The sequence below is a fragment of the Ranitomeya variabilis genome, chromosome 2, assembly GCF_051348905.1.
Source record: "Ranitomeya variabilis isolate aRanVar5 chromosome 2, aRanVar5.hap1, whole genome shotgun sequence".
NCBI classification, from domain to species: Eukaryota; Metazoa; Chordata; class Amphibia; order Anura; family Dendrobatidae; genus Ranitomeya; species Ranitomeya variabilis.
Genome location: NC_135233.1, coordinates 245,066,181 through 245,081,979, shown reverse-complemented (window position 1 = coordinate 245,081,979; position 15,799 = coordinate 245,066,181). Strand labels below are relative to the sequence as shown.

General features: G+C 49.6%; 1 protein-coding gene across 2 annotated transcripts in view; it reads left to right on the top strand.

The window, feature by feature from the left end:
- The window catches only part of GLE1 (GLE1 RNA export mediator), a 77,112-nt gene that overhangs the window by 10,915 nt on the left and 50,398 nt on the right, over positions 1 to 15,799 (top strand). The window contains exons 2-3 of one of the 2 annotated variants that reach the window (XM_077284382.1): positions 4,236 to 4,385; positions 4,458 to 4,583. In XM_077284382.1, coding sequence (XP_077140497.1) covers positions 4,236 to 4,385; positions 4,458 to 4,583 — 276 coding nt within the window. Of the gene's footprint in view, positions 1 to 4,235; positions 4,386 to 4,457; positions 4,584 to 6,572; positions 6,592 to 15,799 lie in introns of those variants that run through there. The other variant, XM_077284383.1, reaches the window with a different exon arrangement.

Sequence of the window (15,799 nt, the reverse complement as noted above, 5' to 3'; positions counted from 1 at the left end):
CTCTACTTCCACATCTCCCGGTTCCGGCCGGGCACAACGTGGAGACAGAGGTTGACAGGCCTCTTTTAAGCCTTCCCCTTCATGGAGAGGCAGGCCAAGGCAGCTGGGATCCAGAGGCGCCAGAATGGGCAGACCTTCCACACAATGACTCCCTGTTGTATCCGGGGGACACCCTCAAAGTAGGCGGCCGCCTGCTTTCCTTCAGTGCCACGTGGCTCTCGGTCATTGACGACTAGTGGGTCCGCGATCTAGTGTCCTCCGAATACAAGATAGGCCTCTTATCTCGTCCTCCAAACCGTTTTTTCCTGTCTTCTTCTCCCAGGGCAAAAGCATCAGAGTTCTTCAAAGCTGTAAGCTCTCTGAGAAAAGACGAAGTTATTATTCCGGTCCCTCAAAGCGAAAGGTTTCAAGGTTTTTATTCAAACCTTTTCATTGTTCCAAAGAAGGACGGTACACTACAGCCCATACTGGACCTAAAACTGCTGAACAATTTCGTCAGGGTGCGACGGTTCTGAACGGAATCGCTTTGTTCTGTCATCTCCATGGAAAAGGCGCGTTCCTGGCATCTACAGACATCCAGGATGCATACCGCCACATTCCTATTTTACCTTCTCAACAAAGGTTTCTTCGCTTCGCAGTTCAGGAAGATCACTTCCAATTCGTTGCTCTGCCCTTCGGCCTCGCCACCGCTCCCAGGGTATTCACCAAGGTCATGGCGGCTGCCGTGGCCATACTCCACACCCAAGGCGTGGTGGCGCTCCGGTATTTAGACGATATCCTCATCAAAGGCCCGTCTTTCCGCTCCTGCAAGGAAGCCGTGGCCATCACAATAGATACACTTTCTCGCCTGGGTTGGAAGATAAACTTCAAAAAATCTTCCCCAGTACCGGCTCAGCGACTTTCCTTTCTAGGAATGATACTCGACTCGTCCCGGGGGTTGGTTCTTCTTCACCCGGAAAAGATCTCAGTCTTACAGCGGGAAGCTCAGAAGCTCTCTCAGCCTCGCTCTCACTCTCTGCGCTTCAGTATGAGAGTCCTTGGCAGGATGGTAGCAGCTATGGCGGCGGTTCCATTTGGCCAACTACACCTCCGTCCCCTACAGCATGCCCTCCTGGCTGATTGGGACAGGAACCCGTTCTCCCTAGACCGTCGGTTCCTCCTTCCCCAGCGAGTCAGACAGTCTCTCAGGTGGTGGACATTGAAATCCTCCCTGAATCAAGGGAAGTCTTTTCTTCCAGTACACTGGCTGGTTGTGACGACAGACGCCAGTCTTCTAGGCTGGGGAGTGGTGTTCCTTCATCACACTGCTCAGGGCCGCTGGTCCCCCCCAGGAATCACGCCTTCCAATCAACATCTTGGAAATCCGGGCGATCAGGCTGGCACTTCTCCAGTTCCATCCCTTCCTAGCAGGCCGCCCAATCAGGATTCAGTCCGACAACGCCACCGCAGTGGCATACATCCACCGCCAAGGGGGAACCCGCAGCAGGGCGGCCATGACAGGGGTAGGCCACATCCTCTGATGGGCCGAGGAAAACCGCTCAATGATCTCTGCGGTTCACATCCCGGGAGTGGACAATTGGGAGGCAGACTTCCTCAGTCGGCAATGCCTCGACTCCGGGGAGTGGTCTCTCCATCCGGAGATCTTCCACCAGATCTGCTGTCGTTGGGGAACCCCGGACGTGGATCTGTTGGCCTCACGGCTGAATTTCACGGTTCCCGACTTCATGGCTCGGTCCCACGATCCGGCAGCCATCGGGGCAGACGCTCTTGTACTCCCGTGGCATCATTTTCGGCTTCCGTACATATTTCCCCGCTTCCTCTCCTGCCGAGAGTCATCAAGAAAATCAGAGCGGAGAGGGTACCGGTAATCCTGATTGTGCCAGATTGGCCGCGCCGGGCGTGGTACGCAGAACTAGTTCAACTAGTTGCCGACGTTCCCTGGTGATTACCGAATCGCGCAGATCTGCTATCTCAAGGCCCCTTTTACCACCAGAACTCAAGAGGCCCTGTGTTTGACGGCATGGCCGTTGAGTCCTGGGTCCTAACCCAGGCAGGTTTCTCTCCAGAAGTCATAGCTACCATGATCAGCGCTAGAAAGCCTACATCTATGCATATCTATCATCGCACTTGGAAGACTTTCTTTTCATGGTGAAGCGACCGATGACGTTCTCCTCTACATTTTTCCATCCCTTCCATTCTCCAGTTCTTACAAACGGGCTTGGACTTGGGTCTCTCCCTTAGTTCTCTCAAGGGGCAGATCTCAGCCCTGTCTGTTCTCTTCCAATGCAGGATTGCCAACAGATTACAGGTCAAGACGTTTATTCAGGGAGTCTCCCATCGGGCGATCCCCTATAGGATGCCGTTGGAACCATAGGATCTTAATCTGGTCCTCGGAGTTTTGCAACAGGCTCCTTTCGAACCTCTACAGGAGGTTTCCCTGTCTCTTCTTTCATGGAAAGTTGCTTTTCTAGTTGCGGTCACTTCCATTAGACGAGTCTCCGAGCTGGCGGCTCTGTCCTCTCAAGTTCCGTTCCTGAATTTTCATCAGGATAAGGTGGTTTTGAGGACATCCCCGTCTTTTCTACCAAAAGTTGTATCCTCTTTTCATCTCAATGAGGAGATTGTCTTACCGTCACTCTGTCCGGCACCAGTCCATTGCATCGAGAAGGCCCTTCACACACTTGATTTAGTGAGAGCTCTTAGGAGATACATCTCGCGGACAGTGTCTTTCCGCAGGTCAGATGCCCTATTCGTGCTCCCGGAAGGACCGAGGAAAGGGTTTCACGCTTCCAAGGCGACAATAGCCAAATGGATCCGTTCGGCTATTCAGGAGTCCTACGGAGTCAGAGGTCTTCCTGTCCCAGCAGGGATTAAGGTTCACGCCACTCGGTCAGTGGCCATCCGGCACCAAGCTTCGCAGCACAAGTTTGTAAGGCTGCGACTTGGTCCAGCCTACATACCTTTACAAAACATTACCATATTCACTCTCAGGCCTCGGCAGATGCGACCGTCGGCAGACGAATTTTGCAGGGGGCTGTGCTGCATCTGTAACTTGTGGGTACAAGCAGCAATTGCAGTTAATTGTTTCCCACCCATGGACTGCTTTAGGACGTCCCATGGTCCTTTGTCCCCCAATGAGGCGTAGGAGAAAAGGAGATTTTTGTGTACTCACCGTAAAATCCTTTTCCATGAGCCAATCATTGGGGGACACAGCACCCACCCTGTTAGCCTATTGGCTTTGGTTTTTTTAAGTTAACTTGGTTTTGATATAGTTCATCCTTGTTAATTATTAAGCTCCTACTGCTTTGTTACTGAACTGGTTTACTGAGAGCCAGCAGTAGGGTGTATACTGCAGGGGAGGAGCTATTCTTTCTGTATTTACTTTGTGTCCTCCTAGTGGCAGCAGCATAACACCCATGGTCCTGTGTCCCCCAGTGATTGGCTAGGAGAAAAGGATTTTACGGTGCGTACACAAAAATCTCCTTTTTTTTTCTGGGGTTCCTCTGTAAACTAGCCAGTAAAGGCTAAGCAAACATCTGTGAGCTGATATTTTATAGCCTGGGAACCTTTATGGCTATTGGCTCCTTCCCAGAATATCAACATCAGCTGTTGGATTTCCCTCTGTTGGTTAAGAAAATTACTCGGGAGTGCACGCAATTATTTTTTTTTTTTTTAGGGTATCTTCCCACGGTCAAGAAGCGGCAGCGCTTTGGACACAGCACATGTCTGCTCTGTCCAAGGCGCTGCCGGCTTTTGAATGCAGGCGATTCTCCATGTTTTCATTGAACGTTTATCTTGCGGAGACTCTGTGTGGAAAGACGCGCCGCATGTCCGTCTTCGCAGGGAAGCCGTGGGTATGTTATATTTGAACATAGTATGTGATGATATTATGGTCTTCAATGGAGAATGTAAAAGAGGTTGGACTAGGAAATGACATTACAATTCTTTTTTATTTATTTTTTTGTTAATATATATTTAGCTTACAAAGGAGCCTTGCTCCTTGTGACTTATTATAACAAATCATGATGTATTTGTTTCTGTTCTGTGTTTTTTTTTTTGTTTTTATTTTCCCCAGAAATGGCATTATACCTGAGTGTGGGTTGTGTCTAGGATTGGAGTTTTCTTGAAATGAATGGGGATGAGCAGTAATACCGCACACACCCTGAAGACAAATGAGACCCTGTTTATCACAACCCTTTTAACTTTTCTGATTATTTCTTTCATTTGCCGTTTAGAGTACTCTGGGTATCAACGAGTCTACTGTGGTGTTATCCGAATATGCTGTTTGGGTCCTGGATAACATCACCAACCACTCAGAACCAGATGATTCCAGAGAGAGGCCGTCGCCCCGACATGACGTCTTGTCCAGCACACGAAAAGAATCGGTAAGGCGATCATTCTGTCCCCTGCTGATTCTGCTGTTGAACTTCTTAGTTCTCACTATCCTACCGTCTCAGGAGAAGATGCACTCCGAAGAGTCACTTACAAAAGTGGCATCGTCATCAAAACAGCGAATGGAAAAAGCCATGGAAGTGGAAGGCAGTATAATATTGTTTGAGAAAGCACAAGAGCTGAAAGTGAAGGTAGGTTTATAGGAAGGTGTTCGATTGTTAATGGAGTTTCTGCAGAAACAACGCCACCCCTGTCTACTGGTTATGTGTGGTACTGCAGATCAGCCCAATCACTTCAGTGGGGCTAGTACCAGATACAGCCCATGGTGTGGCGCTATTTCTTGAAAAAAGTAGCCACATTTTTCTAATTCTATACAACTGCCAACTTTCGGGAACCCACACCTATCAGCTTATTGCAGCTCAGTTCTACCCAAATGAATACGACCAATCTGTAATATCAGGCACAGCCATTAACCCCTTAGTGACAGAGCCAATTTGGTACTTAATGACCGAGACAATTTTTACAATTCTGACCACTGTCCCTTTATGACGTTATAACTCTGGAATGCTTTAACAGATCCTGCTGATTCGGAGATTTTTTTTTTCGTGATATATTGTACTTCATGATAGTGGTAACATTTCTTCGTTATTACTTGCGATTATTTATGAAAAAAATGGAAATATGGCGAAAATTTTTAAAAATTTTGCATTTTTCAAACTTTGTATTTTTATGCCCTTAAATCAGAGAGATATGTCACAAAAAATAGTTAATAAATAACATTTCCCACATGTCTACTTTACATCAGCACAATTTTGGAAACAATTTTTTTTTTTTGTTAGGGAGTTATAAGGGTTAAAAGTTGACCAGCAATTTCTCATTTTTACAACACCATTTTTTTGTTAGGGACCACATCACATTTGAAGTCACTTTGAGGGGTCTATATCATAGAAAATACCCAAGTGTGACACCATTCTAAAAACTGCACCCCTCAAGGTGCTCATAACCACATTCAAGAAGTTTATTAACCCTTTACGTGCTTCACAGGAACTGAAACAATGTGGAAGGAAAAAATGAACATTTAACTTACTCTGTCGCCTCATTGGGGGACACAGAAGCATGGGTGTTATGCTGCTGTCCACTAGGAGGCGACACTATGCATAATCTGAAAAAGATTAACCGTGGCTCCTCCTCTGCAGTATACACCCCTGGACGGCGTCGGCCTTCTTCAGTTTTTGCTTAGTGTCGCATAGGAGGCACACCTAAGATTTTGTTTTTACTCCGTTTTTTTTCCGACGGATTACAGATGAAGAAAAGTGGGTCTCCTGTGAGACTCCCGGCATGGCTCCTTCCTCGGCCCCCTATTATGGGGTGCCCGGTTGAAGTAGAGATGGCTATTCCCCATTGTTGCTCCTTTCCCAGTCCCTCGGGTGCTGGTTCGAATCCGAGACTCCCCCCTCCTTCCCCAATTCCTCTTGGTTTCTGGGTTGAGGTCGAGCTGAGGATAAAGGCCCCTGAAGGTGACAACAGCACCCTCCCTAATCCCCCTCTGGGGGCATTAGGTTGAGACGCCTCAGGTAGGGCCTGTACAGGCAGCACTCTGCAGCTCCCACAATGGGCCAGCACACTGCGCCTCCATCCAGGGACCCCAGCCCAGCTGCGGGCTCCTGTTGGGGCCGGGGGGAGTGCAAGCAGGCATGGCACAGACAGACACAGGGCTCCCTGCGTCTCTGTCTCTGCGGTAGCACCAGCTCTATACTGCCTCAGGGGGACCCCTCACCGGGCCCCACTTCCGCTTACAGCCCCACCGCTATACTGCCTTTAAATCCGGGGGGGATCCGGTTCGGACCCCCCCCCCCCGGACTTCCGCACCGGCCTGGAGCCCTTCTGGGCCCGGCTTCAGCCTAGCTGAAGCTGCTGCCTCCTCTCCGGCCCGCCCCCGGATGACAAATATGACACTCTACAGTGTCATAGAAGGGGCGGATCGAGACAGAAAGGGCTCGTTCTTACACAGCTTTGCCGCCTTTTTTCCAAGCTCTCCGCCCCCTTCTCCCCCTGCCTCTTCTCCTCGGCGGCCATTTCTACTGCAGCAAGGATTAACCCTGCATCTCCCGGTCAGCAGGACCAGGACAAGGCCAGCCAGTCTCCGGGGGGCACAGGACTGTGGATCTTCGGCGCTGGACCTAGGGGCAAACTGGTGGGGTAAGATCACAACTAGGTTGTTTTACTCTGCTGTGAATCCATATTCCCTATGAGGCTCCCCTATAGGGACCTCTGCATGGCTACCTCTGTAAGGTCCTCTGCATAGCAGCCCGTCTGCACTCTGTGCACTATGCCGGGCTCCAGGTCCAAGAGAACCAGGCAGGACTGCTATTATGCATTCTGCACAGCCTCCAGAACCGCTCTCCCCAGCGGCAGTGTGTACCCACACTGCCTGGACTGCACTCAGACTACTGTGTCGAGGCCCCTGCCAATGCTTCGGTGTCTAATGCCACGCCGGAATGGGTCACTCAGATGTCACAATCTATGACGCAGTCTATAGATAACCTAACCTCCACATTGCTTCAGGCTCTACAGAGTCATGCCTCGGCTATGACCGTTACCCAGCAAAGGGAGAGCTTGACTCGGACAGGACGACCCTGGCACATCCACGTCTAAGTCAGGACGCAAGCGGACCCACAGTCCATCTACGTCATCCCATAGCACTCGGTCATCCCCTTCTAGGGAGAGACATAGTAGTTCCAGATCATCTAGACCGTCCCCTTCCAGGGACATGTAGAGTAGCTGCGGAGACACCATCACGTGTTTCTCAACGCAAGCAGTGAATAGCCAGGCCTTTCCCCGGGAAGGAACAACCACGGGAAGGGCAGCATCCGATAAAGGAAAACATCCAATAATGGAAAACCACCTATGCCCAGCATGGTATCCATCCACAGACAGCTGTTTCGGGGTTTTTGCCCCTCATCAGTGTGGAGTAGGAAACTGGCTATTAGGAGCAGTGCCTAGTAAAAAGGCTATGAAGGTACAGATGATTGACCTCGTGGAGACCAAAACATCCAACACCGCGGAGACACCATCACGTGTTTCTCAACGCAGTGATCCAGAACACTGCCCCAATATGCAAATGCATGTAGAGTAGCTGCGGAGACACCATCTCAACGTTTCTCAACGCAAGCAGGTCAATCATCTCTACCTTCATAGCCTTTTTACTAGGGCACTGCTCCTAATAGCCAGTTTCCTACTCCACACTGATGAGGGGCAAAAACCCCGAAACAGCTGTCTGTGGATGGATAACCATGCTTGGCATAGGTAGTTTTCCTTTATTGGATGCTGCCCTTTTTCGCCAGATCTGCCATCGCGGGGGGACCCCGGATGTGGACCTAATGGCATCCCACTTCAATGCCAAGGTCTCCAACTTCATGGCCAGAACACACGATCCGCTGTCACTCGGATCAGATGCCCTAGTTCAGGACTGGACCCAGTTCCAGCTTCTGTACATTTTTTCACCTTTTCCCCCTGATATCCAGAGTGGTGAGGAAGATCAAACAAGAGGGAGTTCCAACCATCCTAATTGCACCGGACTGGCCCAGACGTACATGGTACGCCGACATCGTACAACTTACAGCAGACGCCCCCTGGCGTCTCCCCGACCGCCACGATCTTCTGTCACAAGGCCCGTTCTACCCCCAGAACTCAGGGGCTCTCAATTTGACGGCGTGGCCCTTGAGACCTGTGTTCTAACCCAGGCAGGGCTCTCGCCGGACGTCATTGGAACCATGATCAGAGTACGGAAGCCAACCTCTGCCAATATCTATTACCGTACCTGGAAAGCTTTCTTTACCTGGTGCGAATCTCGTGGCCAGACCCCACTCCCTTATTCCCTACCCAAAGTACTTGGTTTTCTCCAATCGGGTCTGGAGACCAGGCTGTCATTGGGCTCGCTTAAGAGCCAGGTGTCAGCCCTCTCAGTGCTGTTTCAAAGGCGCATTGCTTCCAAGCCGCAAGTAAGGACTTTTCCTCAGGGGGTTTCCCGATTGGTTCCCCCCTACAGACGACCACTCGAAACGTGGGACCTCAACCTGGTCCTGACAGCATTGCAGGAAGCACCCTTTGAACCCCTTAAGGAGGTCCTGCTCCGCCTTCTCTCCAAGAAGGTGGTTTTATTCAGTCGTCATGACAGCACTAACGAGAGAGGGGATCCGCCCTTCAGGGACAGGAAACCTACAGAGATAAAAGGGCGGCACCTCTCTCCCGCATCAGTTGGTTTCCTGTCCCTGACAGGGGACCCTGCAGAGGCCTTTAGAAGAAAGGCGAAGAAGTTTTTTGACCCAGGTCCGACTCACCGATCCTGGAGGCGGGATGGCCCCTTCCCCGGTGTTGATCGCGACGCTGGAAGTGCCGCACCACAGAGGGCTGTGGGGGTAGGCAGCAGCACGGCAGGAGCAGCCTTCAGGGGGAGTGCTGTCTCGAGTGGTGTCCCATCGCCAGGTACGGGTAAGTATTGTGTGGGAGGCCCTCCGAAACTGAGAATATGCCTGCGTCGGTAATCTTACATATTCCCGTCGCAGCAGCGGTACCCTTGCTGCCGGCACGGGGCGCTGGCGCTTCCCCTCTGCACCGGTGTTCTAAGCGGCATGAGTGCATATTCCCGCTGGTAGCGCACATCGCAGCGGCGGTACCCTTGCTGCCGGCGTTGGGCGCTAGCGCTTCCCTCGACACCGGCGTCCTAACGGCACGAGCGCTGCGCTCAGCGTCCCGGAAGCGACGCACCGGAAGTGACGCGCGTGAAGGGGCGGTGCTTAGTACGGCGACAGGCGATGACGCCCGGCGCATGCGCAGTGCGTCACACTGAGGGAAAACATGGCGGCGCCCGTCGGTCTCCCCTGAATAGACTGTATGGGGGTTTTTTCGTTTGCAACTTGCGGCGGTACTTCCTGGCTCATATCGTGAGTACCATTGGTGGGGGTCTCGGGTAAGGGAGGGGCCTCCCACACGCCGGCTTGTACCAGGCAGTTCACCAGGATTGGCCGGCTGTCCCCCATCGGGGGGAGGTACCTTTAGGGGCCGGCTATTTAAGGATTCAATGATGGCTGCTTCATGCTTCATATCCATTGTTACAATGGAGTCTCAGGAGCAGGATCCGTTGCCTTCTGAGCAACAGTCTCAACCCCTGGAGAAGCCCCATGCAGCAAACACCCAGCGACGTTCTAGTGGCAGTAGTCGTCCTGGAGGTAGAGCTGACCAATCTGCTAAAGCCGGAAAGTCCTCAAGCCGGATGGATATTGCTTCGGTGGAGAGGGTCCCCCCGCAATCTTCGGTACCACTTAGACACTGTAGGGGTAAGTGATCGTCGTGAAAGTTCACTTAGTGATTGGTGTCCCTCCTTATTCCCTTTCTTACATCAGGGAAAAAAGCGGTCCTCTAAATCCAAGCACAAGGAATGTGCAGAATGTGGTATTCCTCTCCCTGACGAATACGTTAAAAGACTATGTGGTCCGTGTATCCAGCGTCTAATAGCGGAGGAGACACCAGATTTCGCTACTAGTCTAAGACAGATTGTTAGACAAGAGATTAGAGATTCTTCAAGATCTCATTCTCATAGTAGGAGGTCTAAAATAATAGACCCTGGATCCCCAAGTTCACGTGAGGACAGTGACTTAGGAGATCTAAAGTCGGAGGCTTCTCTCTCATCAGTATCCTCCTCGGACACGGAGTACGGACATTCTTGTTTTTCTTTTGACCAGATAGACCGCCTCGTTAAAGCGGTAAATAACACAATTGGAATTGAGCAGACACCGCCAGAAAAATCCATGCAGGATGTCATGTTCAAAGGTCTGGACCGTAAATCCCGCCGATGCTTTCCTGTGGTGGAGAAAGTTAGCGCCCTAATTTCCAGAGAATGGAAAAAGCCGGAAAGGAAAGGTTCTCTTCCTCCATCCTTTAAACGGAAGTACCCATTCGAAGAGTCCGCATCGGCGACGTGGGATAAAGCCCCGAAGCTCGATGCAGCTGTAGCCAAGGCTTCCAAGAGATCCTCTCTACCGTTTGAGGATCTGGGGACTTTAAAAGACCCACTGGACAGGAGGGCAGATGTGTTTCTCAAGGGAGCCTGGGAAACTTCAGCAGGGGCTCTCAGACCATCAATTGCTGCCACCTGCACAGCACGCTCTATGATGGTGTGGTTGGATAGCCTGGAGGATCAGCTGAAGAACAAAACCCCGAGAGATGAAATATTATCCTCCCTCTCTATGATTCAGGGGGCTACGGCTTACCTTGCCGATGCTTCAGCGGACTCAGTCAAATTGGCAGCCAGGTCGGCCGCACTCTCTAATTCAGCCCGTAGAGCTATCTGGCTGAAATGTTGGCAAGGAGACATGCAGGCCAGATCCAAATTATGCAACATTCCGTGCGAAGGCGAGCACTTATTCGGTCCGGTCCTAGACGAATTATTAGAAAAAGCGGGAGACAGTAAGAAACGGTTTCCCTACCTCGGTAGACCCACTTACAGAAGAGGCACTAATAGGAGGTGGTTTGACCGAACAAGACCAAATAAAGAAAAACCCAGATATGACGCCAATAAAAAGAAAGGTAGAGGCTATATGTTTAATTCCTTTAGAGACAACAGGAAGCCACAATGACTGGCGGACCGGGTAGGAGGCAGACTTCTAGCCTTCTATCCGGAGTGGCGTAATATTTCCAATAGCCCGTGGGTCCTGGACATTATTGAGGCTGGACTAAAGTTTGACTTTCAGATCACTCCTAATGACAGGTTTCTGGTAACACCGGTGCGTTCTTCCTCTGCAGAACAGCTGGCATTAGAGACTGAGGTCCAGGAACTCCAACAGAAGGGCGTTTTGGTGGAGGTTCCTGAAGTACAAAGGGGTAAAGGATTCTATTCTCCCCTCTTTTTGATTAAAAAGCCAGATAATACCTTTCGCACAATCATAAACCTTAAGGGCCTAAATAGGTTTTTGTGGATCCCGTCATTTAAAATGGAGTCGGTCAAGTCTGCAATAAAGTTATTGTTTGACGGGTGTTTTATGGTCGTCTTAGATCTTAAAGACGCATATTATCACGTCCCCATACACATAGACCATCAGTGTTATTTAAGAGTTGCAGTCCTCTTAGGAGAATCGATAAGACACTTCCAATACAAGGCACTTCCCTTTGGTGTCGCGGTGGCCCCTCGGGTATTCACGAAGATAATGGTGGAGGTTATGGCACATCTCCATGAGCAGGATATTCTCATAGTTCCATATCTCGATGACCTATTAATAATAGGAAACTCGGAATCACACTGCACGTCCCAACTACACAAAGTAATTGCAGTCCTGCAAAGGTTGGGGTGGATAATTAATTTTAAAAAATCGCGGTTGCAGCCTCTAGAGGTTCAAGAATTCCTGGGTCTCATAGTGGACTCGAGGTTACAAGAATGCCGTCTACCTGAAGTTAAGTTGGAGAAAATCCAACGACAGATTCTTAGGGTGATTGCTCCCCTCAAAGTTATTACCGGATTAACAATGTCACTGTTAGGCTCACTCACGTCGTGTATCCCGGCAGTACGTTGGGCCCAATACCACACCAGAGTTCTACAGTGCAAGGTTCTGTACAACACTCGTCGGTTAGGGGGTCACTTGGATAGTTCTCTTTCCTTGTCTGATTCCACTATTCAGTCCTTACGTTGGTGGTTACACGCTCCAAACTTACGTAATGGGGTTCCCTGGATAAACCACATATCGCGAGTAATAACCACAGATGCCAGCCCCACGGGATGGGGGGCGCATATGGGCGAGCTGTGGGTCCAGGGGGGTTGGTCACCCTCCGAACAGAATTTGTCATCTAACCTTAAAGAGTTGTTAGCCGTAGAACGAGCCCTGAGACATTTCCTTATATCCTTACAGGACCATCACGTCAGACTATTCTCAGACAATCAGGTAACGGTAGCTTACATTAACCACCAAGGGGGAACCCGATCCAGGTCCTTAATGGAAGTATCGGGTCGTATTTTACAGATAGCCGAAAATCATCTACGATCACTCGCATCACTGCACATAAAAGGGAAACACAACGTTGTAGCCGACTTTCTAAGTCGCAGGAAACTCGGGCAAGGAGATTGGGTGCTCAATCAGGTCATCTTCGATCAGATCACCCGTCGTTGGGGGTGCCCACAGATAGACCTCTTCGCCGACAAAGAAAACAAAAAATGTCGTCGATTTTGTTCCCTATACCCCAGAGACAATCCGGTGGCGGTGGATGCCCTCCTGATTCCTTGGCACTTCGATATAGCCTACGCCTTTCCCCCGTTGAACTTGATCCCGATAGTCCTCAGGAAAATTCGGGAGGACAAAGCTCATGTAATTCTGATTGCGCCGTTCTGGCCCAAGAGGCCGTGGTTTCCTTGGCTGAGGAAAATGTCCATTTCTCAACCGTGGATTCTCCCAGAACTCCCAGACCTCCTCTCACAGGGTCCGGTCTTCCATCCACGAGTGGCCAGTTTACATCTGACGGCGTGGAATTTGAAGGGTCATTGCTAAGAAAAAAGGGGTTTTCAGATGGACTTATTAATACCCTATTAAAAAGCAGAAAAGATTCCACGACAAATATTTATGTAAGAATCTGGAGGAAATTCCTTTCGGTCTCAGGATCGGTTATGACTCAGAAAGCTAATATTCCAAAAATCTTGGAGTTCCTGCAGAGAGGCCTAGAGATGGGGCTAGCTACAAGCACCCTTAGAGTCCAGGTTTCAGCCTTGGGGGCGCTGTATAATTGTGGGTTAGCTAAAAATTATTGGATTGCTCGTTTTATTAAAGCGGCGGCTAGATCAAGACCCATCGTTAAGAAAAGACTAGCCCCGTGGGACTTAAACTTAGTCCTCTCAGCGTTAACGGAACCCCCCTTTGAGCCTTTAGAATCTGCATCTATAAAGGTCCTGTCCTTAAAAACAGCTCTTTTGATTGCTCTTACGTCAGCTAGGAGAGTTAGTGATTTACAGGCCCTCTCTAGACTGACTCCATATATGCAGATTAGAGAAGATAGAGTAGTTTTAAGAACTGATCCCCTCTATCTTCCGAAGGTAGCGTCTAAGTTCCACAGACTCCAGGAGATAAATCTCCCCACTTTTTGTCCTAATCCTAAAAACCAAAAGGAACTCAAACTCCATACATTGGATGTCAAAAGATGCCTTCTTAAATATATTTCTTTAACAGATCCCTGGAAAAAAGATAATTCCTTGTTTATATCCTATCAGGGAGTCAAGAAAGGGTTTAGAGTTTCCAAAAACACCTTAGGTAGATGGATTAGGGAGGCAATTTCTCTGGCTTATTCAGCAGGTGGCCTAGAAGTCCCGGAAGGCGTAAAGGCTCATTCCACTCGTGCCATGGCGACTTCCTGGGCGGAGAGATCGGAGGTGTCGATTGAGGATATATGTAAGGCGGCCACATGGTCATCTCCGTCTACTTTCTTTAATCATTATAGATTAGATCTTGGTAGTTCCAACGATCTCACATTTGGTAGAAGGGTGCTGGAAGCAGTAGTCCCGCCCTAATACTCTTTTCTCTGTAATTCTCTCGTTAGTGCTGTCATGACGACTGAATAAATACTCAAGCTACTTACCAGGTAGCGGTGTTTTTCAGGAGTCCATGACAGCACTCCTATATTCCCTCCCTTTCTACTGGTATGGCTTTCACCACGATAAGTATATTCTCATGTAGGTTAATTTTCTACAAATTTTAGTCACAGGGTGAAATGTGTTAGATATTTATGTGTTACTAATCACTGGAGGTCCTCTCATGCTCTGTAATCCAACTGATGCGGGAGAGAGGTGCCGCCCTTTTATCTCTGTAGGTTTCCTGTCCCTGAAGGGCGGATCCCCTCTCTCGTTAGTGCTGTCATGGACTCCTGAAAAACACCGCTACCTGGTAAGTAGCTTGAGTATTTCCTGGTGGCAATCCCCTCGCTACGCAGGGTGTTTGAACTGACAGCACTTTCCTGCAGACGGTCCTTCCTGGCTTTTCACCAGGACAAGGTAGTTCTTCGTACGGTCCCATCCTTCCTTCCGAAGGTTGTGTCCAACTTCCACCTCAATGAGGAAATTTCACTACCATCCCTTTGTCCGGTTCATTGAGTAGAGAAGGCTCTGCATACGCTTGACCTTGTCAGGCATTGCGTATATACGTGTCTAGGACTGCGTCCTTCCGGAGGTCTGATTCTCTTTTCCTCCTTCCGGACGTCGGCAACAAGGGTCTGCCAGCTTCCAAAGCTACCCTTGCCAGGTGGATCAAATCCACCATACAAGAGGCCTACCGCCTTAAGAATTCTCCTCTTTCAGCCGGTATTACGGCACACTCTACACGGGCGGTAGGGTCCTCCTGGGCCATTCGGCACCAGGCTTCGGCACAACAAGTGTGTAAGGCGGCCACTTGGACTAGCCTACACACGTTTACTAAACACTACAGGGTTCATACCCAGTCCTCAGCGGACGCGAGCCTGGGTAGACGTGTTCTGCAGGCGGCGGTGCCCTAAGTATAGGGGCCTGTCTGCACAATATTCGTCCATTGCTTCCCACCCAGGGACTGCTTTAGGACGTCCCATGGTCCTGTGTCCCCCAATGAGGCGACAGAGTAAAGGAGATTTTTGTGTACTCACCGTAAAAATCTTTCTCTTAGCCTCTAATTGGGGGACACAGCTCCCACCCTGTTGCCCTTTCTGGGCCGTTGTAACTGTTGAGTTCTCATATTGTTTTCTTGAGCTCGTACATAGTTGCCTTCTTACAGGCATAATTATGTTATTCATGTTACGTTCCTCCTACTGCTTTTGCACAAAACTGGAGAAGGCTGATGCCGTCCAGGGGTGTATACTGCAGAGGAGGAGCCAGGGTTAATCTTTTTCAGATTATGCATAGTGTCGCCTCCTAGTGGACAGCAGCATAACACCCATGGTCCTGTGTCCCCCAATTAGAGGCTAAGAGAAAGATTTTACGGCGAGTACACAAAAATCTCCTTTTTTTTTTGCAAACATTTTACTTCAGAACCATTTTTTTTTTTTATTTTCACAAGGGTCAAAACAGAAATTTAACCATAAAGTTTGTTGTGCAATTTCTCCTGAGTACGTCGATACCCAATATGTGGGGGTAAACCACTGTTTGGGCGCACTGCAGAGCTTGGAAAAGGAGTGCCGTTTTACTTTTTCAATGTAGAATTGGCTGGAATTGAGATCGGACACCATGTCGCGTTTGGAGAGCCCCTGATGTGCCTAAACAGTAGAAACCCCCCACAAGTGACCCAATTTTGGAAATTAGACCCCTTAAGGAACTTATCTAGATGTGTGGTGAGCACTTTGAGCCCCCAAGTGCTTCACAGAAATTTATAAAGTAGAGCCGTGAAAATAAAAAATCCTTTTTTTTTTTTCCCCT